This window comes from Manis javanica, chromosome 3 (genome assembly GCF_040802235.1).
Source record: "Manis javanica isolate MJ-LG chromosome 3, MJ_LKY, whole genome shotgun sequence".
In the NCBI taxonomy this organism is placed as follows: Eukaryota; Metazoa; Chordata; class Mammalia; order Pholidota; family Manidae; genus Manis; species Manis javanica.
This window is the reverse complement of record NC_133158.1, coordinates 25,584,225-25,612,210: the sequence shown is the minus strand read 5'-3', so window position 1 is coordinate 25,612,210 and position 27,986 is coordinate 25,584,225. Positions and strand designations below refer to the sequence as shown.

At 38.3% G+C, this 27,986-nt stretch overlaps 1 protein-coding gene across 6 annotated transcripts in view; it reads left to right on the top strand.

The window, feature by feature from the left end:
- Positions 1-27,986, top strand: part of SUMF1 (sulfatase modifying factor 1) — an 83,314-nt gene that overhangs the window by 9,354 nt on the left and 45,974 nt on the right. For all 6 annotated transcript variants that reach the window (XR_012128978.1, XM_037019374.2, XM_037019373.2 and 3 more), the window contains exons 2-3: positions 3,457-3,630; positions 6,731-6,805. Coding sequence is in view for 5 of the 6 variants with exons in the window: in XM_037019374.2 (XP_036875269.1) it covers positions 3,457-3,630; positions 6,731-6,805 (249 nt within the window). In the remaining variant the exon portion in view is untranslated. The remainder of the gene's footprint in view (positions 1-3,456; positions 3,631-6,730; positions 6,806-27,986) is intronic.

Genomic DNA, 27,986 nt, shown 5'->3' with positions numbered 1-27,986 from the left:
GAGAGTCAGCATCCTTGTCTTGTTCCTGATCTTAGAGGAAAAGCTTTTAGCTTTTTGCTGTTAAGTATGATGTTGGCTGTTGATTTATGGCCTTTATTATGTTGAGATAAGTATCCTCTACACCTGTTTTGTTAGTTTTTATCATGATTGCATGTTGAATTTTGGCAGATTTTTTTAAACATCTTTTGAGATGATCATGTGATGTGTGATACTGATTGATTTATGAATATTGTGCCATCCTTGGATTCAGTCCACCTTGGTGGATGGTCTTTTTGATGTAGTTTTGAATTCAATTTGCTAGTATTTTGTTGAGGATTTTTGCATCTATATTCATCTGGGATATTGGTCTCTAATTTTCTTTTTGTGTGGTGTCTTTGTCTGGTTTTGGTATTAGAGTGATGTTGGCTTTGTAGAATGAGTTTGGAAGCCATTTCTTCTTTTTGGAATACTTTAAGAAGGATGGGTATTAGCTCTTTATATGTTAGACAAAATTTAGGTGTGAAGTCATCTGGACCTGGGGTTTTGTTTTAGGTAGTTTTTTGATTACCAGTTCCATTGCTGGTAATTGGTCTGTTCAGATTCTGTTTCTTCCTGGGTCATTGTTGGATGGTTGTTTTTTTCTAGAAATATTGGTGTGTACTTTCCTCTTAGAACTGTCTTCATTGCATCCCACAGGTTTGGGCTGTTGAGTTTTAGTTTTCATTTGTCTCCATGTATTGCTTGATTTCTGCTTTAATTTGGTCCTCAGTCCACTGATTCTTTAGAAGCATGTTGTTTAGCCTGATGTGTTTGTAGGCTTTATTGCTTTCTTTGCATAATTTATTTCTAGTTTCATACCATTGTGATCTGAGAAGCTGCTTGATCACAATTTCAATCTTCTTGAGTTTATTAAGGCTCTTTTTGTGGCCTAGTATATGATCTATTCTGTAAAATGTTCCATGTACCCTTGAGAAAAAAGAGTATCCTGGAGTTTTAGTTGGAATGTTCTGTAGATATCTGTTAAGTCCATCTGATCCAGTGTATTGTTCAGTGCCTCTGTTTCCTTATTTTCTTTCTGATTGATCTATCAGTGTGAGTGGTACATTAAAGTCTCCTAAAATGAATGTGTTGCAGTCTGTTTACTCCCTTTAATTCTGTTAATATATTTGTTTTACATACGTAGGTGCTCCTATGTTGGGTGCATAGATATTTATAATGGTTATATTCTTTTGTTGGAATGACCCCTTTATCATTATGTAATGTCTTTCTTTTTTTCTTTGTTTTGAAGTCTATTTTGTCTGATACAGGTACTGCAACTCCTGCTTTCTTCTCCCTATTAGTTGCATGAACTATCTTTTTCCATCCTTTCACTTTTAGTCTGTGTATGTCTTTGGGTCTGAGGTGAGTCTCTTGTAGGCAGCATATAGATGGGTCTTGTTTTTTTATCCATTCTGACACTCTGTCTTTTGATTGCTGCATTCAGTCCATTTACATTTAAGGTGATTATTGATAGATACATACTTATTGCCATTTTATTAATTGTTTAGTGGTTGTTTTTATATCTCTCTGTTCCCTTTTCCTCTCTTACTCTCTTCTCTGGTTATTTGATGGATTTCTTTAGTGGTATGATTAGGCTTTCTTTTCTTTTCTCTCTACCTATCTGTTGTAGGCTTTAGTTTACTTTGTAGTTCAAGGATAGCTTCCTTACTATATAAAAGTCTATCTTAAATTTCTGATTACTCTATTTCATATACAATCTGGAGGTACTTTTTTTTCTGCTTCCTCATCCTCCACACTTTATGTATTAGGTGTCATGTTCTGTACTTTTTGTGTATCTCTTGACTGATTTTGTGACTAATTGACTTAATTTCATACTTGCTTGGCAATTAATTGGTCTGCTACATTTATTCTGGATTTATTTCACTGGTGAAAGCTATTTAGGCTTATGTACATTTCCATATACAGTAGTCCTTTAATATATCCTGTTGGCCTGTTTTAGTGGTGGTGAATTCCTTCAACTTTTGTTTATCTGAAAATTGTTTAATCCCTGCCTCAAAATTATATGATAATTTTTCTAGGTAGAGTATTCTTGGTTGGAGATCCTTCTGTTTCATTACATTAAATATATCATGCCACTCCCTTCTGGCCTGTAAAGTTTCTGCTGAGAATCAGCTGATAGCCTGATGGGGTTTGTTTTATAATTAATCTTTTTTCTCTCTCTGGTTGCTTTCTTTGCCATTTAATTATTATATGTTTTGGTGTCTTCCTAGAGTTCCTTTTGTTAGGAGCTCTCTGCACTTCATGACATGAGTGTCTATTTCCTTCACCAGATTGGGGAAGTTTTCAACAATTATTTCCTCAAAGAGACTTTCTATCCCTTTGTCTCCATCTTCTCCTTCTGGTTTCACTATTATGTGAATATTGTTCCATTTGGATTGGTCACATAGTTCTCTTATTATTCTTTCATTCCTAGAGATCCTTTATTCTCTGTTTTTCATCTTCATTATTTTCTTGTTCCCTAATTTCCATATCATTTACAACTTCTTCAACCTGTGAAAGTCTGCTATTAAATCCCTTCATTGTATGTTTCAGGTCAGATACTGTATCCTTCCTTCAGCTCTTACTGACTCTTGTGGGTTTTGTATCTCTTTTTTGAAGAAGTCCTCCCTGATATCCTGAGTGTTTTTCTGTAGATCTGTGAACATGTTTATGACTTTTACTTTGAAGTCTTTATCAAGAAGATTGGTGATTTCAGTTTCACTCAGCCCTCTTCTTGGTGTTTTGTCTTGTAGTTTTGTTTGGAACATATTCCTCTGCCTCCTCATTTTATCAGTGTTTCTTCCCTTTTCTGTGAGGTCTTCTCCTCTTCCCCAGATGTAGGTAGTCAGTTCTGTAGTCTTCAGGTCATTTTCAGGTTTGGTTGTATTTGCTGTATTTTCATGTTTTATGTATTTTTGGGAGGAAGCTTCCACCTTCCCTTCCTATTCTGCCATCTTTTTTCCCATGAGTCCTCCCATTTCAGTGATTTAAGTCTTATATTAACAGAGACTCAAATTCATTCAATAGGTTTTAAGAATATCAGACATGGCATTTTTACATACACTGTTAAAAATAACTCAAAAGAAATGAGCATATTATGGGAGGAAAATACTCTAATGTATAGAGAAGTGGATTATTTTTCCTGCCTCTATATTCTAGCCATTAGCAGCTTGGTAATTGTTGATCCAGACCTGTTTCCTTGGCATGCACTAATGTGTATTATGTAGAGTTTTGACTAAAGAAACTACTTTCCTAAGGCATTTTCAGTTCTTTTTGTGACTAGTCATTTACATTCATGGAAGTGCCGAGTGATTTTACTAATTTTACATGACTTCTGTGGTGGGGGTTTAATAACTCGGGTGCTTACTGTGTGTAGGCACTCCGCACTTCACGCAGGCTCACTTTGACTGCAGTGGCATGACTTCCCTTTCCCTGCAGATGGTGCGCATCCCTGCTGGTGTGTTTACGATGGGCACAGATGACCCTCAGATAAAGCAGGATGGCGAAGCCCCTGCGAGGAGAGTAGCTGTTGATGCCTTTTACATGGATGCCTATGAAGTCAGTAATGCTGAATTTGAGAAGTTTGTGAACTCAACTGGCTATTTGACAGAGGTAATGGGCTTGGAATGGGGAGGGAAAACTTCTTCTTTGCTCATGTCTATTAACTACTTTTTACTATGTGCCCAGTGCTGTGCTAAGCCCTTTATAGTTATTTCATGTAATCTCATTTTCTTAGCAACCCCCTGAGACTGGTTATTTTTCAGGTAGCAGACCGAGGGTTGGAAAAGTGATTTGCCCTGAGTTGCACAGCTAGTTGGTCAAATGGAACTGGAATTCAAACCTGGCCAGTGTGACCTTGAGGTCTGTTTTCTCAACCATTATGGTATATTGTGTCCATGCTTTAATAGGCCACTGTCCACTCAGGCTTTTTGATAACAGATATCATGTAAAGTAAGGCCACTTTTCCCTCAAAAAATTGCAACTTGGTTGTTTCAGAAGCATTATGTGTGTCATAACTTATAGTTGAAGAAGGAAAGCCTTCATCTTTGTGGTTTTATTCCAATGCCTGATGACTCATAAGATCTTCTGTGGCAGATCCCGGTCTTCTCCTGTGGCCACTAAACCCCAAAGCAAGGTTCCCAAAATGGATGTTTGTTCTAAATGGGAATAAGAGGGAGGCTTTCTAGTTTAAGAAGGTCTCTGAAGTTGCTAGAATGTACTTGTTTTGGGGGCTTCCCATTTTCTTTCACCAAAGGACTTTTCCCTTCAGTTTGTGAAGCTTTTATTTTTTGGTTTCTGTTTTCTTTTGTTTTTTTGGGCCTAAACACTTTTTTCTTTTTGATTAAAATGATGATTTGAGAGTAAATGCTGAAAATGAACAACATTCAAATATGGTTTTGTATAGTCACATTTCTTTGGAATGGCCCACCGTGTACCAAGTGGCTGTCTCCTCTATACCCATTTGTAGTAAGCAGATGCTCATTCTTTCATAAGGATACTCTCAGCTGGACTTCCTCTGTGGTCCACTGACATTAGACAATAAACTTCTCGGGGCAGAAGCTTCCTTTAGACAAAAGTTCTCCATGAATATTAGGTAGAACAAGCAGAGCAGGGCATCCAGGAGCATGGATGGGAAAAATGACATCTGGATTTTTTACCATTCTCTAAATGAAATTTAGCATTTCCTTCAGTTATGAGTCAGAGAACAAAGCATAGTAATAGTAGTAGCACCTATGAATTGGTCACAAAAATCACAGATTTTTTGGTCACATTGTTGCAGATTATCTTGAAATATTGTTAGCATTCATGTCTGTTTTAGAAATGGTGGTGATTATGAGATCTGCAAAGAGATCTTATTTAATGTATTAATAAAGAGCAATGTTTACTTATTACTATAGCACAAGTTTGTTTTATTAATATTTTGATACAACTATTTTTCTTTATAATTGTACTGTCTTATGCATGTAAATGTTGTGGTTTTTTAGAGAAGGCAGTTCTTTAAGCTTCATGATATTGCGAGAGGGATCCAGGGTACAAAAAGGGTTAAGATCCCCTGCTTGGATAAGTGTTTCATATTTTTTTAGTGCTTTACAGCTTTTTTCTCTCCCTCTGACTTTATTTTATATCACACTCTCTTTGCTTGCCATCTAGCCTGGCTGGTCTTATTTCTACTCCCAGAAAACTTGACATTCTTTTCCATCCTGGGGGCTCGGCCCACATCTCACCCCTGCTTTGGAATTTCCTACCCCCCTTTGCCTACTCCCCTTTTTGTATGGCTGGCTTCTCATCATTTTTGAGTCATTTCAGCTTAAATGTCTCCTTTTCAAGGAGGCTTCCCCCACTCATTCTGTCAGAAGAAGAGTTTTCTTGATACTTTTTATAAGGGCAAGTTGAGATGAAATTATTTTCCTTTCTTTCTTCCTTTGACTCAGTTGTTGTCTGTGCCCCCACATGTAAGGCTGTTAGGACAGGGAGCATGGCTGTCTAATACTGACCTTGTATTTCTGTCATTTAGCCCAAAGCCAGGCACACGGTAGGTGTTTCCTACATGTTTGTTGAATGAAGGAATGGTTTAGGTACTTAGGCAGTTCCCCACGAGGGAATGCAGGAAGAAGAGCAGGGGTGAAGAAAAGATGATGGGCTACATTCAGGACAAGGAGTTTGAGATATTTTTAGGCCTGAAGTAAGTGGGCAGTTACTACCATCCAGTGAGGGCAGCACCGGCGTGGAGGTAGAGATGTTGTTTGCAATGTGGCAGTCGTTCAAAGTGATGAGATGGAAGGAGGCTGTCAAGCAGTAGGTCAGCGCATCTCAAGAGTGCGATCTCTGGGACCACCGCATGTGCGGGTTCGTGGCCTCACCTCTGACCTCCAGAGTCAGCGTCTCTGGGCTTGGGGAGTGGTAGTTCGGAGTTTTGACAAGCTGGCCTGGTGATCTCTGCTGCACAAAGCCCAGGAGCCACTGGTGCAGAGTAAAAAGAGCAGAGAGCCAAGGCAGAGCACTGGGAGCAGCAGTGTTTTGGGGACCAGGAGAAGAGCCCAGGTATTTCAGGAGGTGAGGAAGAAGAGTCAGAAATGGAGGAGGAAAACTAGGAGAGTGGAATCAGGAAGACCCAGGGACCTGGGTGAGGATTTGTGGGGCAGGGGTCCCATGCAAAAAAGAAAACCAGGTAGATGAGGTTTTGAGACAGTAATGTTGAATAAAAATAATTAAAGTACAGATTTCTGTCTGATGCTTGAACTGGCCACTTGAGACTTATTAGCACAATGGACATCCTAGTGATCCTAGAATATGTCAGAATATCAGCAGACAATGCCATTTAATTTGTTTAGCCAGTTCCAGGAGCAGAACAAGAGTACGAAGGTTGATTATGTAATCTGACATGTGAAGAATGGTATTTTCCAAAGTCATTTGTAATGGGGAGATGTGCTTCCATCAGCAGGAACAATCACATTCTCAAAAGCTAATCTCTTCCTGTCTTCATTCTTATCAGCTAAATGAGTCTTAAATGACAGTGGTCTCTGTAAGTGACATAAACTGTTGTAACAGGAAGCCAGATGTTTTCAGTCATTTCTGGATCCTTTGGGAAGTCATAAGAAAAACTTGAGTTCATTTGGACAAGAAGAATCACTTTACACGTAGAAGGAAAATGGCACATGTGAAACACGTTACTGCAAGCTTTTCTGGTTGTTTTTTCCTTTTTTCCTTATAGGCCGAGAAGTTTGGTGACTCCTTTGTCTTTGAAGGCATGTTGAGTGAGCAGGTGAAGTCTGATATCCAACAGGCAGTAAGTAATGTTTAAATAGGCTCTCATATTTCTCCACTGCTCATTGGAAAGGGTTTGGGTGAAAGATCCAAACTGTAAGTGCTGCCCTCCACTCCCCCCAACACCTAATCCTTCTGCTGTAGATGTGTCCATAATACCAGTCCCCGGGACAGGGCACATTATCTTGGAGAAAACGGCACATGCCCAGGGTGGTGTCTGAAGTGTTCGTTCGACTTGAGCTTCTGTCTCGTGCACCTGAGTGACACATTATGTTGCTAAGTAGAGCTCAGCTAGCCCTAGACATTTCCCGATTTCTTTTACTTATAGTCATTTCAAGAATGGAGGGTTAAATGTGAACATTTTCAAACTTCTGTTCTTGAAGACTTGATCTCATCAGTTGCTGATGTGGAGAGAGAGCTTCCTATTTAAACATTCATGAATTCATCTGATGAGATTAGTTTTCAATCATGAAAAGGGGCCCTTTGCTCTGGAATTCACAGGAAATTGAGCCAGGGAATTGGTCCTTACCTCCCAGGGGTTTACCTGCTTTCATAGAGAGGATGCGGCAAATGGGAATTTATTTCAGGAATCGTGAAAACGGAGCTGAGCCTCCGTAAGCACCTGTGTGGTGTGGTGGGACTTGGGATTTCTGTTCCAGACATTTAGCCGGTCTGTGTATATTTGAGTATTTATTTACATACATGTCTCTTGAGGCAGAAAATAAAAGAAAAGGGAAAGGAGTTAAGCTAGGAAGCTGAGGGTACAAAACAGGACAGAGAATGCAAGTGAGGCAGGAGGTGGTGAAAGAGAAAAGGAAACAGGTCAGCCAACTTGGGGGAGACTGATTAATATACAGACATTGTGGGCATGAAGGGTGAGGGAGAAAAAAGGGAACAAAAATTCTCAATCATAATCTAAGTTGGTCACAGGGATGGTAGTACAGCATGGAGAAAGTGGTCAGTGATTCTGTAACATCTTCCTCTGTTGACAGATAGTAGCTGCAGCAATGGGGGTGAGGATTTAATAATATGGGTAACTGTTGAACCACTGTGTTGTATACTTGAAACCAATATCAGATTGTTTATCAGCGATATGTCAGTTAATAAAAGAAGATACACACATTGAAGTCAGGAATTCAACCCTAATCTTCCTTTGTTTTACAAGTTCCCTGTTGACTCCTACCTTAATTTGGTCTTCATGTGTTGGAGTCACTGTTTTCTCTCGTGAGCAGGAGTGCCAGAAAAATCAGACTGTGTGGCTGGCATTTTCTGTTTCTTCAAACAAATGTAGCAAAACTGGGGGAAAGATGATGCAAAACCAGACTCGATCTCAGTCATTTATAGGAGAATCAGGCCATTTTTTTAATATTAAGGTATTATTGATATACAGTCTTATGAAGGTTTCACATGGAAAAACAATGTGGTTACTACATTCCCCAATATTATCGTGTCCCCCCCATACGCCATTGCAGTCACTGCCCATCAGTCAGTATTTCAGGCCATTTTTACTGTGTGTGTTAAAGATACATGTTTTAAAAACATGACAGAGCACCACTTGAATTTCAGTTTTCTTTGCTCATTGCAAGTTTATATTACAAGTGTAATATGTGATCTTTCATAAAAAGGCTTTGAGGTCACACTGGCCTAGTGTTGATAAACTAGCAACTTAGGATATGGTACCTTGTTTTAAGATGTGGAGTTCAGATGAGGAGGGCCTTTGTACTTACTTTTATAATTTGTGCTTTCACATACAGGGCCTCTTGTCACTTGAGAAACTCCAAACATATGATGCATAAAGGCAAAGGCAGATTATTGCTAGGCTCCGAGGGTGCCCTATTAAGTACCCAGTGAAGTGTGTGGGCTGGTAACCAGGACAAGAACAAGCAGCTCTCACCAGATTGCGGTGTTGGTCACTTGCTGAAATGCTCATAATGGACAAGCAAACCTTTTAAGCATATTTAGAGAGGGTTGAAACAAATAAAATGGATCTGTTGATCTCAGACAGCTGTTTCTGTATTTTTCAACCCTCTCTTAGGTCTGACATACTCTCAGGCACCAGACCTGTTTTTCACCCAATATTTCCAGAAGTGTAAGAGGCGGGATGGTCTGTGAGATGACTTTGAGTGAAACAGGAGATGAGTTAAGGTGGTACATGGCCAAGCATAAGATAATCCTGAATCATGTGGTGAGACCCTTTTCTGGTCTGTTTTAAGACCTGATTTAAGTCAGGCCAAAAGTCCTCTTTGGGAGCTACATGTCCTTAATACTTGGCAACACATTTGTCTCCTTTTTAACACAGAAATAGGCCTCAGAACCTTCCACAGGCTACTGTAACTAGCTAGAATTTAATAATATTGTTTACTTTCATTTATTATTTTAAATGTAATTTTTTTATAATGTTTACTTTCATGTAATTTCACTTTAAATGGTTCATGTAATTATTTTAAATGTCACAGATGTTCTATTTATGACAGGTTACACTAGTGTTACAAATTTACCTTTTAAGAAAACCTTTTTTATTGTAAAATAAAACACATACAGAAAAATCACGTAAAGCAAATGTCTAGTTCACTGAAATTTTCTAAGGCAAACATGCTTGTAACCATCACCTAAGTCAGACCTTAGAATTTTGTTACCTTCCTCAGCATCCCCATTCATGTGCTACCTCTGATAACCTCCCATCTCTGTCCCTAAGTAGCCACTATTTTTAGAGTAGATGCTTTCCTGCATTTCTTTATAGTATTGTCTGTCACCAGGTATACATCCCATGACTACTATCAAGTTCAGTCTTGCCCATTTGAAGAAAATGTGTGTCTTTTAAGATTATTCTAAGCTGCAGATTTCTCTTCCGAACTTACCTCTGGAAGAATTCAGGGTGTTTAACCTGTAGACTTTCCCACAGTGTGAATTTTACTGCTTGCCCTCTCACAGCGTAGCTCACCTGTTCTCTGTCCTCTGCATTTCCTGGAAACTGGTAGCTGGATCCCAAGGCCTGATGGACTCCTGTGTGAACCCTGTGGTAAGGCCTTAGATAGTTGCGTGTGCTTTTATCACGAGACACCTAATAGACATGCTTCTCCCTCTTCTTGTGATGTTTCCTGGTGTTAATGCTCTGTGCCTTGGTCCATTAATTCACTGGGGGTTGTAAGATAGTGATAATCTAGTAGTTTTTTCCCCCGTTTGTTAATTGAGATACTTCTATAAAGAGATATTTCCCTCCATCTGCTTTTTTTTTTTTTAACCATTTGTACAGTTCATACAGGAAAGTTAGGGTGAATGCTTGATTCTCTACTAGCTTCTAAGATAAGGAATTGGTTCCGTACTATTCTCCAAAGTGACCCATTAGGTTTCTTTCTTTTTTTTTTTTATTAAACAATTAAAGATATTGTAGATTGACATACAATTGTAAGAAATAATACAGAGAGAACTTATGGACTCTTTCCCTGGTTTCCGCCAATGTAGCATCTTGTATGAATATCATACAGCTTCACAACCAGAAAGTTGGCAGTTGGTACAACCCACTTGTCTTTGTCTGATTTACCAGTTTTATGTGTGTATATTTAGTTCTATATTATATACATTATTTTATATTTTATATAGTGAATATTATATTTAGTATATTTAGTGGAGTTTTGTCACAAATGCAGATTTATTTAATCTCCAGATTTAAAAAAATATCTTCATTGAATTTATGGATTTAAAAATACTTTATGGGTTTCATTTGTTTGGGATCAAGATACCTTTTGATTGTCAAGTTTTCTTATTTTGGGGTATTGAGTGCTTTTTCTAGTTCTTATGAGTCCTTTTTTTTCCCTCTTGTTTTTGAACAGCTTTATTGAGATATAGTTTATATCCTGTAAAACCCACCATTTTAAGCATACACTTCATTCAAGTTATTTTGTGTATTTATAGAGCTGTGCAGCCATCAGTCTAATTGCAGAACATATCTATCATTCCCAAAAGAAACCATGTACCCATTTGCAGCTGTTCCTGCTTCCTGCCCCTAACCGTAGGCAACTGTACCGTCCTTTGAAGTGATCCTAGTAGTCTTTTATAGCTTCTTTGCTTTCTCCAGTGACAAGATCTACCCTCCACCCCCAGCCCCTCAGCCTGAAATCAGTCATTTCTCTAAGAAGCGCTTGTGACTTTCAGCAGAAAATAGTATTTTAAGGACTCGGTCTAGGTTCTAGGTGTGCTCATGGCCTTCGGTTGGCGGACAGAGCTAAAATAAAACGCCCTGTGTGTCCACAGTGATATTTCCAGTTCAGGGTTTATAACTTAGCCTGTTTTGTATTACCTGTGTCTCCGTTTTCCACACCAGTAATCCTGGTTCTCAAGGATATGGAGGATGGTAGAATCAGAATTGTCTGTAATTACTCATGCACTTTATCCCAGATGACAGCAGTCTCAAAATAATAAGACTGATGCTACCAACACCAGTGTAATTACTGAGAACAGGTCAAAAGCACAACAACACCTTTTATATAGGCTATTCCTATTTCTTCCCCAGTTTAAAAATTGTTGCACCACTTCTGTATTATTAGAGTATGTGTCCATTATATAGAATACTCAGTTCTGCAAGTACCTGTATGCTTTCTGTGTTCAGTTTAGATGAGTCAGACTTAGCCATTTGGATTCCAGAGTCTCTACTAGATTCTTTAGGAAGTGGTCTTGGGAACAATTCCCTGAGTTTGTGCATGTTGATAAGAGTTTGTCATTGTTCTTTATACTAAAAGGCAATTTTACTGGTTATGAAATCCTTGGTTCACATTTGTTTTTCATCAGTATCATATCTATGCTGTTGTGGTTTTTTTTGGAATAAGGCACTGCTGTTGAAATTTTCTTTCCTTTGAAAGGTACTTGTTATTTTTGCATGGATACCCAAAGTTTTTTCCTTTTCATTTAGTATCCAATGATTTTACTGTAATAATACTGTGGCATTGGTCATTATGGGCCAGTCTTCTTGGGTAGGGAGTGTGTTCTTTTCAATATGTAGCTTCACAATTTTCTTTTTTCTAATTTGAGGAATATTTTCTTACAGTTTTTGCTATTTTTTTCTGTGCCCTTGTTTTTCAGAAACTCTTAATATATCCATTTGTAGGCTCCTTTTTACCCATTTTCAGTGTTTATCACTTTGAGTAATTTCCATCACTTTTTAAATAAAATTTGTCTTCCTTTTCATCTTCTGAGTCTTCTAAGTAATCCTGCGTTCATTGTGACCTGACTTTTTCTTTTCTTTGCTGTTATTCCTTATTGCTTGACTTCTCCTTTCCTGAATTTGCCAGTTCTGGCTTATTTTGTTCTCTCCTGTGTCATTTTCTTAATGTCATTCACCTCTTTCTGAAGTGATATGCTGCAGGGTTTTTAAAGGATGTCTTTCTGACTGCATTTGTTGTCTAAGTATGTTGTCCCACTTCTCTTTTTTTCTTATAGTAACTTTGGATGGGATTTGAGCTTGAGTCTCTTCTGGTGCTCATTTTTATGGGAATTAAATTTTTCCAAACTTGCAGAAGGAGGCTTTTTCAGGGTAACTTCAGTAACTTCACAGAGCTCCCTTTCACTTCTACTCACATCATGTTAAAAAATATGGTCTCTTGTTTCCTGAGATTTCCTAGCTGTCTTCCCTGCTCTCACTTCTCTTTGTGTTTTCTCTCTTGTCTCTCATTTTCTGGCATTTCATTTTGTTCCCTGAGGTTTCTTGTTGGTGGGGAGGATCTATTCCAGAAGGGAATCCTGGCTGGTCAGTTTTGAGAGTGTGTGGGCCAGACTGCCCTGTGGCCTTTAATGTCCCTCACCCTTGGGCCCCTTGTGCAAAGGTAATAGTGGGCAAACTTCCAGTTTTTGCTGTTTTCTTACACTGTCCTTCTGTGCTTTCCAGTGATTGCCGTTGGCTGTTTGGAGATTTTGCTTTTCCTGGGTCTGATGCCCTCTTGCTTGCTTCTGCTTTCTCCTTGTGCCCAGCCACAGATATCATGAAGGCTGCAGGGCTGCCGGCATGTGTTCCTTACCTGCTGGTATTCCGACTTCGGGGAGGTGACAGTGGCCCAGCCATTGCTTGTGCACATTTTTCCTGGGTTTTGGAGCTGCTGTCTTGTTGCTCTGTCTGGCTGATGCTTACCCTCGGAGAGGTTAAAAAAATCTGCTGCTGTCATCTTTGTTTGCTTTTTTTTAATATACAAAGTTTTCAGGTGAACATTGAGCTGGCTTTTAGGGTTTGCTTGTAAAAATTCATTTGAAACAATTTAATGGTTTAAAACATCTCTCGAGTGTGCTGAAATTAGTTGTGCTTATTATTTGGATGTTCAGTTTGAAACAGGTCTTAAAAAGTTTAGATATTCAATTCTAGAAAGGATTAAGGCTAGTTTTTGTTGTGTTTGTTCGGGGTTTTTTTTCCCTAAGCAACCTGTTGTTGAAAAGGGTAGTATTTAGAATATTTAATATCTAAAAAGTATGCTTCATTTTTATTATTGTGTTACTAATGTAGCTCATGAATCTCTGACATGAGGAATGGCCATGGGTGGAAAGAAAACAGTTGCCCTTGGTGGGAGCCTGAAAAACAATGATTATTTCTTGATTCTAAGAATTAAAAATAATTCTTAGAAAAGCTTTAGTAAATTAACTGCAGTGTAAGCCAAGCCAGAAAGTGTTTAGAAATGCCAGTTCCAATACATAGGAAGAGCAAACTAAAATAACTCAAAACACTGGCCTGATGGATAAATTGCTGGTGTTCTTTTGGATGTTACAAGTTTTACTTTTCTGAAGAAACCTAACCAACATTTTCCTCAACAACTTCAGTTCAGCTTTAAGAGGTTTCTTCTTTTACATGACTACCAAGATGTTTTCTTCCCTAAACTGATTTTGGGGCTTGTTTATGGGAGATGCCATAAGGAAAAGATCACAGTCTTTGGGTCAGAGAGACCTGGTTTTGAATCTCAGCTCTGCCAATAACCAGCTGCTTCTTTTGGGAAAAGTCACTTAACTTCTTTGCTACTCTTTTGTTTACTTCTCAAGTTTGATACTTAGTTTAAAACTTTTGAGCTTTGTTTTTTAATAGGAACATGTTAGTTTACAGATTTCTTTCTAAGTGACGTCTTTTTTTAAAACTGAAGTATGGTTGATACATAGTCTTATATTGGTTTCAAGTATACAACACACTGGTTCAACAGTTACCCATATTATTAAGTTCTCACTTCCTCTAGTGCGGTTACTATCTGTTAACATAGGAATATGTTACAGTATCATTGGGTATATTCTCCATGTTGTACTACCATCCCTGTGACCAACTTATATTATGATTGAGAATTTTTGTGCCCTTTTATCCCCCTCACCCTTTCTACTCACCCACCCCAACCCCTCCCCCATGGTAACCTCTAGTCACTTCTCAGTGTCTATGAGGCTGCTGCTATTCTGTTCGTTTTTTTTTTATTCCACAAATAAGTGAAATCATACGGTATTTGTCTTTCTACTCCTGGCCTATTTCACTTAGCATAATACCCTCTAGGTCCATCCATGTTGTTGCAAATGGCAGGATTTCTTTTTTTATGGCTGAATTATTCCATTGTATACCACCTCTTCTTTATCCATTCATCTACTGATGGACACTTAGGTTGCTTCCATAACTTGGCTACTGTAAATATCTAAGTGCTCTCTAATTCCACAAGTTTTGTGGCATATTTATAATTGCTTATCATTAAATATTTCTAATGTCTGACATAATTTGTTCATAAGTTTTTATTTTTCAACTTTTGGTTATTTTACTATCATTTTGGTTACTGATTTCTAACTTGATTGCACTGTAGTTGAATAATGTAATCTATTTGATGCTGGTCTTCAAAATTTGTTGGGGATATTTTGTCCCTATCTGGGGTTGACATTGATAAATATGCCATGTGTATTTGGAAAGAATGTTCCTTTTTTATTAGTTGGGTGCAGTAGTCTATGCATTACTATTTTAAAAAGTTTGTTAGTTGTATTGTTTAAGTTTTCTATATCCTTAATGATTTTTTTTCCTATGCTTGATCTCAGTGATTGAGAAAACTGTTAAAATTTCACTTAGATGGTAGATTTGATCATTTCTCTTAGTGATTGTGCCCATTTTTGTTTTATGTACTTCAGAGCTATGCTATTGAGCTCAGAAGTATAAGTGTATAAGTTTTAAAATATATCTTCCTCTTGGTTTGAACATTTTGTCATTATATAGGGATTCTCTTTTTCTCTAATGATTTTTATCTCAAAGTCTGTTTTGTCTGATATCTGCATAGGTGTACCAGCTCTCTTATGGTTAATATTTGTCTAATGTATACTTTTTTATTCTTTTCATTTTCAGTTTTACTGTGTCTTCATGTTTTTAGGTATATATTTTATGTATGTTAGAAAGCTATGTTTTTTAAAAGTCCATTCTGATAGTCTTTGTCTCTCAGTCAAGACTTTAGTTTCTTTTATATTTGTTATGATTATTGATATATTTGGATTTATGTCTACTACTTTATTCTTTGTTTTCTCTCTACCCCATTTTTCCACTTCTTTTTCCTTCAATTTCTTGCCTAATTTTTCCTCATCTCAACCTTGCTTGTCTTCTTAGAAGTTATAACTTTATGTATCTTCATTTAGTAAACTATCTATTATAATACTCATATTTAAAGGCAAAAATTTAGCCCATTAACTTTTCTGCTTATAATATGAGGACTTTGCTCTAAATCATCTCCATTCAGCTTATGTATTACTGATACCCACTATTTCATTCTGATTTGTTTTCTTCCCCCACTAATTAGATATTATTAATACATCTCTATATAATCAATATTTGTTTATCTCTGTAATTAGTAATATCTATGCCCCCCCCACACAGAATGTCTCTTCTGTCTGAAGGTCATTCTTTGGTAGTAAATGTTCTTGTTCTTGTTTGTAACATTTTTAATTTTGCTAGATTATTTAACGATATTTTCACTGAATAAAAAGTGTAGATTGGAAGTTATATTCTCCCAGTACACTTAAGTGGTGATTTCACTGTCTTCTGGCTTTTACTGTTGCCGTTAAGAAGTCAGTCATCAGTCTATTGCTGTTCCTTTGTGGTCTTTGCAACACTCATACTTATTTTTGTTAATTTAAAGAAGAAAATTAATCTGTTAAATTTACCCACGCCTTTTCCATTGTTCTTTCTTCATTCCTAAAGTACTGTGTTTCCCTCTCATATCATTTCTCTTCAATCTAAAACACTTTCATTAGCATTTTTTTTAGAGCAAATCTTGCATTTGTAAATTTTCTTAGTTTTTTTTCATCTGAGACTGCCTTTATTTCATCTAAATTTCTAAAGGATTTTTTTCTCTGGATACAAAGTTCTATGTTGACAATTCTCTTCTTTCATCACTCTAAAAGTGTTTCACTCTTTTCTGGCCATGTGGTTTCTGAGAGCAGCCATTTGAATCACTGTTCTCTTATATGTATCATTGTCATTATTTTCTGGCTTCCTTCCAGGTTTAAAAATGTCTTTTGCATTTTGATTATGATGCTTTCGGACATTGTTAGAGATTATTCTGTTTGAGGTTTGTTGAGATTCTCATGTCTGTGAATTTATGTCTTTAACCATATTTGGAGAGTGTTCAGCCATTATTTCAAATACTTTTGTCAGTACGAATCTTGCCTCTCTTTTTGGGACTACAATGTGTGAATGTTACATATCATCCTCAAGGTTTTTAAGGCTTTGTTAATTGTTTTAAAACTGTTTTTCTCTACATTCAGATTGTGAAATTTTGTTAATGTGTCTTCAAGTTTCGTATTTTCTCTGTCATTTTCATTCTGCTTTTGAGCCTATCTAGTGAGTTTGCCTATTCTAATTGAAAGTCTGAGTTCAATTTCTTTTGCTTAGCTGTTCCCCATTGGTAAGATTTGGTAATGCCATATATAGCACTCTGCCAAGTTACAATGATATTTTGAAAGGACTTGCTATTGTGGAATAAATCCTCTTGGATTATCTCACAGTCCTTGGCTGGAGGAATGTATCAGTGATACATCTATTTTTGGTGGGAGCAGTTAAATGTATAATATAAAACTTACTGTGTTGACTGTTTTTAATGTACAGTTCATTAGCATTAAGTACATTTCCAATGTTGTACACCCATCACCACTATACATTTCCAGAACTTGTTCACCTCCCTAAACAGAAACTCTGTGTTCATTAAACAATAACTTCCCATTCCAGTCTCACTTCCTCCCATCCCCTTGTAACCTTGATTGTCCTTGGTGTCTCTCAACATTTGTTTATTCTAGGTGCCTCATGGAATTGGAACCATATAGTATTTGTCCTTTTGTGTCTGGCTTATTTTACTAAGCATAATGATTTCAAGGTTCATCTCTGTTGTGGCATGTATCAGAATTTCATTCATTTTTAAGGCTGAATAATACTCCATTGTTTGTATATACCACATTTTGTTTATCCATTCATCTGGGACATTTGGATTGTTTCCAGCTATTTAACAGCTAATAGCTATTTTGGCTATTATGAATAATGTTGCCATAAACATTGGTGTACAAGTATCCAACTTGAGTCCCTGCTTTCAGTTCTTTAGGGTGTATTCAGTGACATTTTTTTAGCTGTTGTTTGGAGTCATGCCTCCTTGATCACTGGAATCTGTTCTTTGACTTCTAATGATGGAAATGAGTCTTTTCCCTCTGTTTCAAGATTTGCTTTCTGGCTTAAAATGTGTTCCTCTTGTGTAGGAAACAGAGATGTCCTACTGTCTTCTAGATATTGTGCTATTCCTGAGAATACAGAGATGAAAGGTACCCTCCCTGCCCTTTAGCTTCATAAAGTCTGGGGGATATGGAAGCATAGACTCTGAACCAAAGTTAGATATTTTTCTCCTGATTTATGAATTTTTTGTATAAAATATGTGAGAAAAATAAAAATGCAAGCACACATAACATATACTGAAAAATTTTCAAAAAGAATAAGAGTACATGAAATCTATACCATCCTGGAGTCCAGGTAGTATTAAATGACAAGCTGAGAAAGGTATTAGGAAAGACACGGGCCAATGCTGTGGTGAAGAGTACTGGGGAGGAGCTGGGTGAGATGCCTGGAAAGCTGAATTTGGTAGGTTGATTAGGGAAGTCCTGTGCAAGGAAGAAGTATTTAAGGGAAGCCTTGAAAAAGAGGAAGAACTCATCTTGGGGTCAATGAGGATAAAGCATCTGGTGTAAAGCCTGCTATGTCTCTTTACTCTGACTGCCCACCTTCAGCTTTATAAGGTCAGGTTTTAGCTAAACTTATTGTTGAATGTATGTCCATTTGGAATGTTCTGTTGTCTGACGTTCCAGATTTAGATTGTTCCATTTATCTGTTCGTATGACTTTTCGTGCCTTTTTTTTGTGCCGTTTATCTCTCTTAATATTTAATTTGTGTAGGTATTTGTTGAATGCCTTCCCCTTTCCCAGATTTGTTCTGTGACAGTGGGTGAGAATGTATCTGTATTATTCACACTACGGCCCCAGCAGAGTAACTGTCACTTAATAAGTACTTAATACATATTTGTCAATAAATGACAGAAGGCCATTTGGGTGTCATCTACTGGAGCTTTTAGTTTTTGAAAGCTGCTGGGTTCAGACCGGGAATGACTTGCCTCATGTTGGAAAGTCAGCTTTTCCTTGGCAAGAGGAAACTGGCTTGTCATCAGGGTTGAAATGGGTTCACAGTGACTGAATTATTTGGGAAGGATGGCCCAGGGGTGGCTGATTAGATAAGATAAGAAGGGAACATAGTCACGCAACTGTATTTTGTGCCTATTTTTCAAAAGGGTAGTTGTCTGCCTAACTTTGGAGTCAGAGTGTGGTGTAGGCCCAGGAAGCAAAGCGTGATAACCCTGGAAGGTGAGAACCCAGAGTAATAGGATAACAGGCACAGTTTTGTTTTTTTTTTTCCAACCTGCTCCAAAATAATGCACCTGATCAGAATGAGTGTGAGTGAGGTGTGCTGGGGTTCCAGAGGCTTGATTTGAAATGTCTGTTTAAGCTGTCCATAAATTCCTTTTCAAGGCATGGGTGTTTTGAGACCTATCTTGGATTAAGAAATAAAAATGATTTGACATCCCCTGCTTCCCAGATGTTGGCATTTTTTCCATTATATATCTACATGGTGAGACAAAGATAGACTATCCTAGCAGGAGTCATGCCCAGGGGATACCAAGCTCTAAGAAAAGCCCAAATGTGAGAATTTAGAATGGATGGAACTTTCAGAATCATCTGGCAAAAACATTCCTCTTATAAATGAGTCAGCCATGGCCCAGGAGGGGAAATGGCTTGCCATAGTTCTAGGTAATGTTGAGGGTGGCACCTCTTAGTACCTGAGAGCCAGCCTAGTACCTTTTCCATTACAGACCTCTGTATATAGCCCATAAGGCAGGGGTGGATTCTCTCTCTCTCTACAAAAGGATATCCCACTGAAAGTGTATTTAAAATTGGTGTTTATCTAGAAGAAGGTTACCCAAGGTGAGGAGGGGTTTGGAAATCATGGAAACCTCAGGAATAAGTCAATTATTCTTTAAACAAATGTTTATCCCACCTGTGCTATGGACCAGGCAGTGTTTTACTGGCTGTAGAGACAACAGGGAGCCAGGTAGAAGGCCTCCCTCTCCTGGAGGTTAGAACTCTAGTAACAAATAGCTCTAATGGATAGGAAGAATTAATATTATCAAATGGCCAACCTGCCTAAAGCAATCTACAGATTCAATGCAATTCCTGTCAAAATATCAACATCATTCTTCAATGAACTAGAAAAAATAGTTCTAAAATTTATATGGAACCACAAAAGACTCCAAATAGCCAAAGCAATCCTGAGAAAGAAAAATAAAGCTGGGGAGATTATGCTCCCCGACTTCAAGCTCTACTACAAAGCCACAGTAATCAAAACAATTTGGTATTGGCACAACAACAGACCCACAGATCAATGCAACATAATAGAGAGCCCATATACAAACCCATGCATATATGGTCAATTAACATATGATAAAGGAGCCATAAATATACAATGGGAAAAAGACAGCCTCTTCAACAACTGGTGTTGGGAAAACTAGACAGCCGCATCTAAGGGAATGACTGGATTACTAACTCCATACACAAAAGTAAACTTGAAATGGATCAAAGACCTGAATGTAAGTCATGAAACCATAAAACTCTTAGAAGAAAACAGTAAAAAAATCTCTTGAATAAAGATGAGCAACTTTTTCCTGGACACATCTCCTCGGGCAAGGGAAACAAATAAAAAGTGAACAGGTGGGACTACATCAAACTAAAAAGCTTCTGTATAGGAAGGTACACCATCAGCAGAACAAAAAGGCATCCTACAGTATGGAAGAATATATTCATAAATGACTCATCTGATAAGGGGTTAACATCCAAAATATAGAAAGAACTCATATACCTCAACACCCAAAAAATAAAGTGATTACAAAATGGATGGAGAACCTGAAGAGATAATTCTCCAAAGAAGAAATTCAGATGGCCAACAGGCACATGAAAAGGTGCTCCACATTGCTAATCATCAGGGAAATGCAAATCAAAACCACAGTGAGATATCACCTCACACCAGTTAGGATGGCCAACATCCAAAAGACAAGAAACAACAAGTGCTGGTGAGGATGTGAAGAAAGGGGAACCCTTCTACACTGTTGTGGTAATGTAAATTGATGCAACCATTGTGGAAAGCAATATGGAGGTTCTTCAAAAAACTAAAAATATAAATATCATTTGACCCAAGAATTCTACTCCTGGGAATTTACCTGAAGAAAGCAAGATCACAGATTCAAAAAGATATGCACCCCAATGTTTATTACTGCACTATTTATAATGGCCAAGATATGGAGGCAACCTAAGTGCCCATCAACAGATGGGTGGATAAAGAAGATGTACATATACACAATGGAATATTATTCAGCCATAAAAAAAAAAGAAATCCTCCCTTTTGCAACAACATGGAAAGATCTAGATGATATCATGTTCACTGAAATAAGCCAGGCGGAGAAAGACAAATGTCAAATGATTTCCCTCATTTGTGGAGTATAACAACAAAGCAAAAGTGAAGGAACAAAATAGCAGCAGACTCACAGACTCCAAGAAAGGACTAGTGGTTACCAAAGGAAGGGGTTGGGGAGGGTAGGTGGAGGGAGAAGGGGACTAAGGGGTTCTATTACAATTATAATATGGGTAGGTCATGCGGATGGTAGTACAGTAGGGAGAATACAATTAATGACTCTATAACATAATACTGTGTTGATAAAAAGTGACCACAATAGAGGGGGTGAGGACTTGATAATATGGGTGAATGTTGAACCACTGTGTTGTGTATTTGAAACCATCATAAGATTGTATATCAATGATGCTTTAATTAAAAAAGAAAAGAGACAGCTCTAAAGTGAACTTTTAACTGTCTAGTGGCCTGCAAATAAAATAAAACAGGGTAATGGTATAGAAAGTGCTTGGAGTGTAGTAGGGTTGGCTTTTGGTTCTGTTATTTGTGGGATCCAAGAGGGCCTCTCTGAGCAAGTGACACCAGAGCTGAAGCCTAAGGGATGAGTAGGAACCAGTATGATCCGTAAGGTGAAGTGATGAGCAGGGGAATCGTGATAGGGGGTTAGGGTTAGGTTGGAGAAGTAGGCAGCAGGTGGATTACATAGGGCTTTGTGGGCCTCAGTGAAGTTTGGGTTTCTTCTTCAGTAAGAAGCCATTGGGGCCGCTCTGGCTTCTGTGAGGGTTATGTCATAGTCCAAGTGAGACACAATGGGGCCATGGAGCAGAGTGGTAGGACTAGGGAAGTTGAAAGTCGTCAGATATTTGAAAGTATATCTTAGAATACTGAGGGGAAAAGGAGAGAAAGGAATCAAGTATGACTTCTTGGTTTTGGGGAGGTAGTGGTTCCTTGAGATGATAGAGCCTGGGGGAGGTTGAATGAACTACTGAACCTAGAGAAGAATAAGAGGTGAATGAGTTATGATGATTGTACACATGTCTGAAGGGTGATCCAAAAATAATTTGATTTATTCCGCACAACCCTTCGAAGCCTAATCAGTGCCAGCATATGGGAGGCATTTCTGTTTGCTATTGATTAGGAACTTTCTATTCATTAGAATGATCTGAACATGAGGGACTGTTGGCATGGAAGAGAAGTCTGTCACCCACATTGTTCAATCTGAGATGGGAGGACTATCAATTGGTAGAGTGATGATATGATTGATTATCCAGTCAGGAACACTTTGAGGGTGAGATGGAATGATCTTAATTATGCTGGGATAACAGGTGTAAATCTAGACTGCCCTGGTCAGACAGGGACCAGTGTTCATCCTGCCTTACCCAGTCATCCTATGAGTGCTGGAGATAGGATATAGCCTTTGGGTATAGGTTGAAACAAGGTGACCTCTTCACATCCCTACATAACTGAGGTTCTGAAGATCTTTGGTATATTTAACAAAAAATATTGATGCCCAGCTTTTCTGAAGTAAGTGAAGTACGCTTATAATCCAGGTGGCCTCCTAAGTGGCCATCTTACCCACCCCACCTCTGCCTCCCTGCCCCTCCTGCTCACTTCCTCAGGAAGCATTTGCACAGCAGCACCTCTGAATTTGGTTGGGTGCCCTTCCTTGGGTTCCATAGCTAACTGAGCTCATCTTGGCCTCAGTACTTAGTGCAGTGTTGAAACCATGTGCTTATTTGTCTTGCTGGATTGTATGTTTTGCTTCTGCATGCCCAGGACCTAGTACAGGGCTGGCAAAAGGCGGATGTCCATTGAAAGTTTATTGAATGAATTTGTGAAGGAATGAATGGCATTGTGAATTGGTCCTGTAGATTTCTAGTAAAGTATCAACACCCACATATACATACCTATTTACTGAATGCTTGTTATTCTAAATAGCCACAGCAAGCCTACTAGATAAGTTCTCTTAGTATACTAATTTTAGTGATTGATGAAACCAAGTCTCAGAGAGGTTTAGTAATTTGTCCAATGTCACATAGTTAATAAGTAGTAGAAGAGCCAGGTTTGGAGCCCACTAACAATTTGGCCAGCTACTTGACTCTGGTACATACTCTATACCCTTATTTAAAATTTAACTACACATTGTTAGCTGTTTAAAGATTTTGAAAAGTTCTGCAATAAAAAAACCCTAACTTTATTTTGATTAACCCATTTCTTTCCTAACTACTGTTCAAAACTTGTCCTCCTTGTAACTACTAACATCTTGTAGAAGACTGTTGGGGAACAGTCACTGGGAGTTGCTTGGATAGTAGTTATGAATTAAAAGTCTGCAGCTGTGAGTTATTTTCGTGGCTCTGCCACTACCTGTCACTTTTCAGGGCTTATTTTCTCATCTATAAAATGCAGGAGTTTAAATAGATGACCGCTCCTATCCTTCCCACCTTTAAAATCCTCTAGCATTGTAAGCATGCCTGTGTTAAGCAAGCAGCCATTCGACAAGTATAGAATACCTGAGTGTAAGAGCCAGGTTTTCACTGTCCTGCCAAACCTGTGTTTGCTTTACTAGCTCTCGCAGAACGTTGCAGGGTACACAGCACTGTTGAAAATATGCAGACGTTTCCTGTACAGCATGCTGTCACTACGAGGAGAGTTAGCAGTTACCATCTGCCACTGCCACAGTGTCCAGCTGCGGGACGAAATGCCTGTGCCAGGCCAATGAGCTGAGGAAGTGAGCCCTACAGAGGCTGAGAATTTGTTCTGTGCCCCTGCAGCCCTAGGCTGAGATTGGCTGTATCAGAGCCAGCCTGTGGCTTAAAGAGAGCTTCGATTGAGCCCTCATGCTATGTGACACCCTCACCACTGCCCCCCACGACGCAACTCCCTAACCAGAGTCAGGAAGTAGATCTTCTCTGACTGTGAGTCAGGCTTCTTTAGCAGCAGGAGTCCCTGTTCCCTTATTGTGATGCTCTATGTGGTGATGACATTCCTCTTTTTCCTCTCTTTTACCAGTAATATGTGGGATTATTCATATTGCAGTTTATCTCAAAAATAACCCAAGTGAGAGATTTTCGTCTTCTTAGGATGCCTTTTCTAAGTTCTGTCTTCCTTTTGACCTTTTTTCTTAGATGCTTCAGACTTGTAAGGCATGAAGAAAAGTACAGACTCAGTCAGATGGCATCAGACTTTCTATAACTTTGTTGTTTTATGCATTGAAAAGTCTGTAAGTCAGTCAGTAACAATCTAAGGAGCCTAGATGGAGCCTCCTTATAGAATTGTAATAACCTTGGTCTGGGGTGTCATGATTTTTACATATACTCAGCCCCCTTTCCATAAGGAAACAAGCCACGTCATCTATTAATGTTGTAGACTTCTAAAAATCCATCTTGAAATTTTAAAAATGATGATTTTTAGCAAGAGCTATAGTAACACATTTTTGGATACAGTGATACCACTTCTGGAAATTCAGCAGAGGCAAAAAATGTAAATGAAGATGTTCAATGTAGTGTTATCTATAATAGGAAAAAAAACAACAAAGTTGAATATAATCTGTGTGGTTCAATGTGAGGAGATTTTTGGGCAAATTGTGATGCATCAACATGACAAAATACTGTGTAGCCACTAAAAATGTTTGTTGTGAAATCTAGATAAAATATGTAATTTGGAAAAAAAATATGTGCAAATGTGTATGCTCATTGATAAAGTTTGTAGTAGAATGGTAAATATAAGTAATCTTTAAATTAATACTGATTTATTTTTTCAATGTAAAATTAAGTCTTAGCTCTGTAAAAACAAAAAACTTTAAAAATCTGATTAAAAAATATATTCACTATAGATAATTTAGAAATTAAAATTATACAAAAAAGAATATTAAATATCACCACCAAGAATAACTATTACAGACATTTCAGTATATATACTACTAATCTTTTCTTGGGGTAGGGGTATTCCTGGGGGTAGGGTGGTCATGTGTCTATATATAGATCTATTTTTAAGGGAAGTTGCACAGACATACTTAAAACTGACTTTTTCCATTTTCTGTAGAGGGTGAACATTTATCCAAGTGATTCCATTTTGTTCTGCATATAATTTTTAATGGTTATGTTGTCTTCTTTCATATGGATAGAGTGTAAGGGATTCAACTAATTTTGCTGGGTATGCATGTGATGGAGCTTTTTGCTGGGTACTGTCAAAATGCTTTCAAGATAGGTTTTATATCTATTTACACAGTCACCTCTTTGCCCCAAAAAGTAAAAAGCTATTTTTAAATGATAAAAAATTCCTTCTCTCTTATTTCTATTAGTTTGTTTAAAAGCCCCAGATCATCTTTTCCCATATTTCTGCAGGTCTCAACTCCGAATGAGTAAACTAGATCACTTTTAAGTGTCCTTTGAGCCCAGAGATTCCTTGGGCCACTCTTTGGGCATTGCCTATAATGAATGATGCATAGGGTGTCCACTCTTCTCGAAGGACATGTAATGAATGTTTAGAGCATCCCGGTTAGTGCCTTAGCAGTGCAGTGTAGCCCAGCATGAGTAATTTCACTAAGAACTGAAGCAGAAGGTATTGACACATTTCAGGTCTGCTTTAAATTTCACAAATATTTGTACTCTGTTGGGAAAAGCATGCATTCTGTTAAGTAGTCAAGGTGCCTGATTTATGATTTAATTTGAAATAAACTGTCAGAGTTAACTACTTATCTATTTTAATGACTTTGTTTTTACTCTTTATTTAAGCCCAGTTCTTTATTTCCAACACTTGCACTGGGTGCTGAAACAAGAGATTTTACTCCCTGTGTGCTTTTGATTCCATTGAATTCCTTCACTTGTTAGATTTTCCTCCAATTTTATTTTTACTTCATGAATTTGAACAGATCTGCAATTTCTCATTGTTCACTGGTGCCAGTTGAAAAAATTCTCCCAGGCTGTTTTTATAGGGGTAACTGTCATGTTTACACCACATTTCAGGAAACGTCCATCTTTTTAATTTGCATGTCTAAATGCATTTAATTTTTCTGAGAATGGTTTTAAAGTTGTGAACTTGACGTCTTTACACTTGAATATGCATAATTACACAGTGCTTTATCTCTTTCCTGTGCTGCTGACTTTATTTTACTCTGTGTGTATATAAGAAGCATAATTTACCATCTCCGGCAAGAATAAAGGCACTTTTGCTATCCTCCCCTTTCTTTTCTTTGAGCCGTTACTACAAGTCTGGTTACGTCCCCAGGGAGAGGTGAGAAAAAACTGACTTTGCTCTCACAAGACCATTTCTCAAGGGGACATGAATACTCATGTGGATCCTATTTACATTGTAATTGGTGTCTGGCTGTCTAGTACAGCTGTTTCAACTTAAACCCAAGACAGTTGCTATGGAGATGGTTAACAAGAAATAGGTCAAGTCAAAGTCCTTTTTCCCCCTGATACAAGGAAGCACTATGATTCTGGAAGTGTCTTATTTGAACAGAAAATGTGTAGATGGGCATCCATTTCCAAAAAAGTTTCTCTCTTTTTAGGATGAGGCTTAGATGCCAGTCCATTCATGCTGCTGCTGCTAATCTGTAAACAACACTCCTGGAGGCTGTTCCTATTTAAGAAAAGGAATTTGGAGATGTCATAGTCTGACCTTGACTAACTAGCTCATATATGACTCTCAAATATTTAGTATTTCATAAATTCTTAAACACAGTAGAATATCATTTATTTTCAAGGCATGACCAGGAGTTCAAGAAAAAGTTTTTTAGAACATGGCATTAAGAGTGACATTTGGAAAAGAAAAGCATCTGCTGACATATGGTGGGATTTGCCATAAATTTGGCCAGAAAACAGCATGGCTTTCCCAAGGCAACTTGGCTAGGATGAATAATGTCCCACCTCTGATTTCATCAGTCCTCTGTCATGGGATGACTTTCATCACTTGTCCTTTTTTCTTCATGTGTGAGGTGGGGAAATGGTTGCTGAGTGTGTCTGACTGTTAGAGTGGGGACTGAGGGTCTTGCTTATAGACAGGCCTGTGGTATGGTACTCTCACAGGCCCCAGGCTTCATTTAGTTTGGGTCTTGGTGAACGGATTCCTCCTGCATTCCATTTAACCCTCACACACTCCCTCCATCCAGCTGTCAGGGTGCCACTTGCTTCAGGGAATGGGTTAATTCATGTGTAGATGATTCTCATCATGACTGTGATGGAAGACGACAACTACATACTCTTCTTGAGAATTCTTTGGGAATGACACATGTTCTAACATTTTTCTCAGCCTCTTTGTATTCTGAAAGGGTTTAATTAGCAGGTGGCTGGGGCTTGTGCTAAAAAAGTATTGGGGGTGGATTTTCACTCATTAGAATATATATTCTTTGAAAGTTCTAAGAGAAGTTTGCAACATGCAGTAATATAAATGAGTAATAGTAATAATGATAGCCAACATGGTGTAGTTCTTACTGTGTACCAACTGTTCCAAGCTCTTTACATATATTTCCTTATTTATTCCTCACAACAACCCAAGGGATGGATAGCAGTATTATTATCCCCATTTTACAGATGAGGAAACTGAGGCCTAAGGAGCCCAAGGTCATACAGCTTATAAAGGGAGTGCTGTTATTTAAACTCGGGCAGCCTGGCTCTGGCATTGGATGCCCTTAACTACCATGCCCTTATGAACTATAAATTAACATTTAAGGAGAACAGTTGTGGGTAAATGGCAGCATTTCCAGAATCTCCCATCTGGCCTTAGTCCATTTACATATCAATAGGTGTTTACCACTGCAGTGTCCCACAGCCTCCAAGACAAGGGGTGGAGAGAGAACGGCCATTCTTTCCTCACCTCCATTCCTCGTACGTAATTGGTCTGGCATCTGCCAGTTACCAAGGACCCACCAATGGTGCTACTCCCTGAAGGGGTTGGTAGGAAGTAGAGAGCACAGGTGTGGGGTGGGGGGGAGCAGAGCATGAGTGGTGGCCATAGGAGAAGGCCAGGGCTGGGCCCAGCTAGTGAGTTTGAGCAAGCTGTGAGCAATAAAAATGGTTTCTCCCAACCTATCCTTTCCCTTGACTTCTTTTGATTTACCGGTTTCATAGGGGGATTTGCCCTGGGCCTGGAACACCCTTCCCCCTGGAGCTACAACAGTAATTTTTAATTTTAATCTTAGTGCAGTGGGTTATTTTGATTCCCCCAGGGAACGTTTGGCAATGTCTGGAGACATTTTTGGTTGCCACAATTGGGTTAGGGAAGGTAGCTACTGGCATCTAGT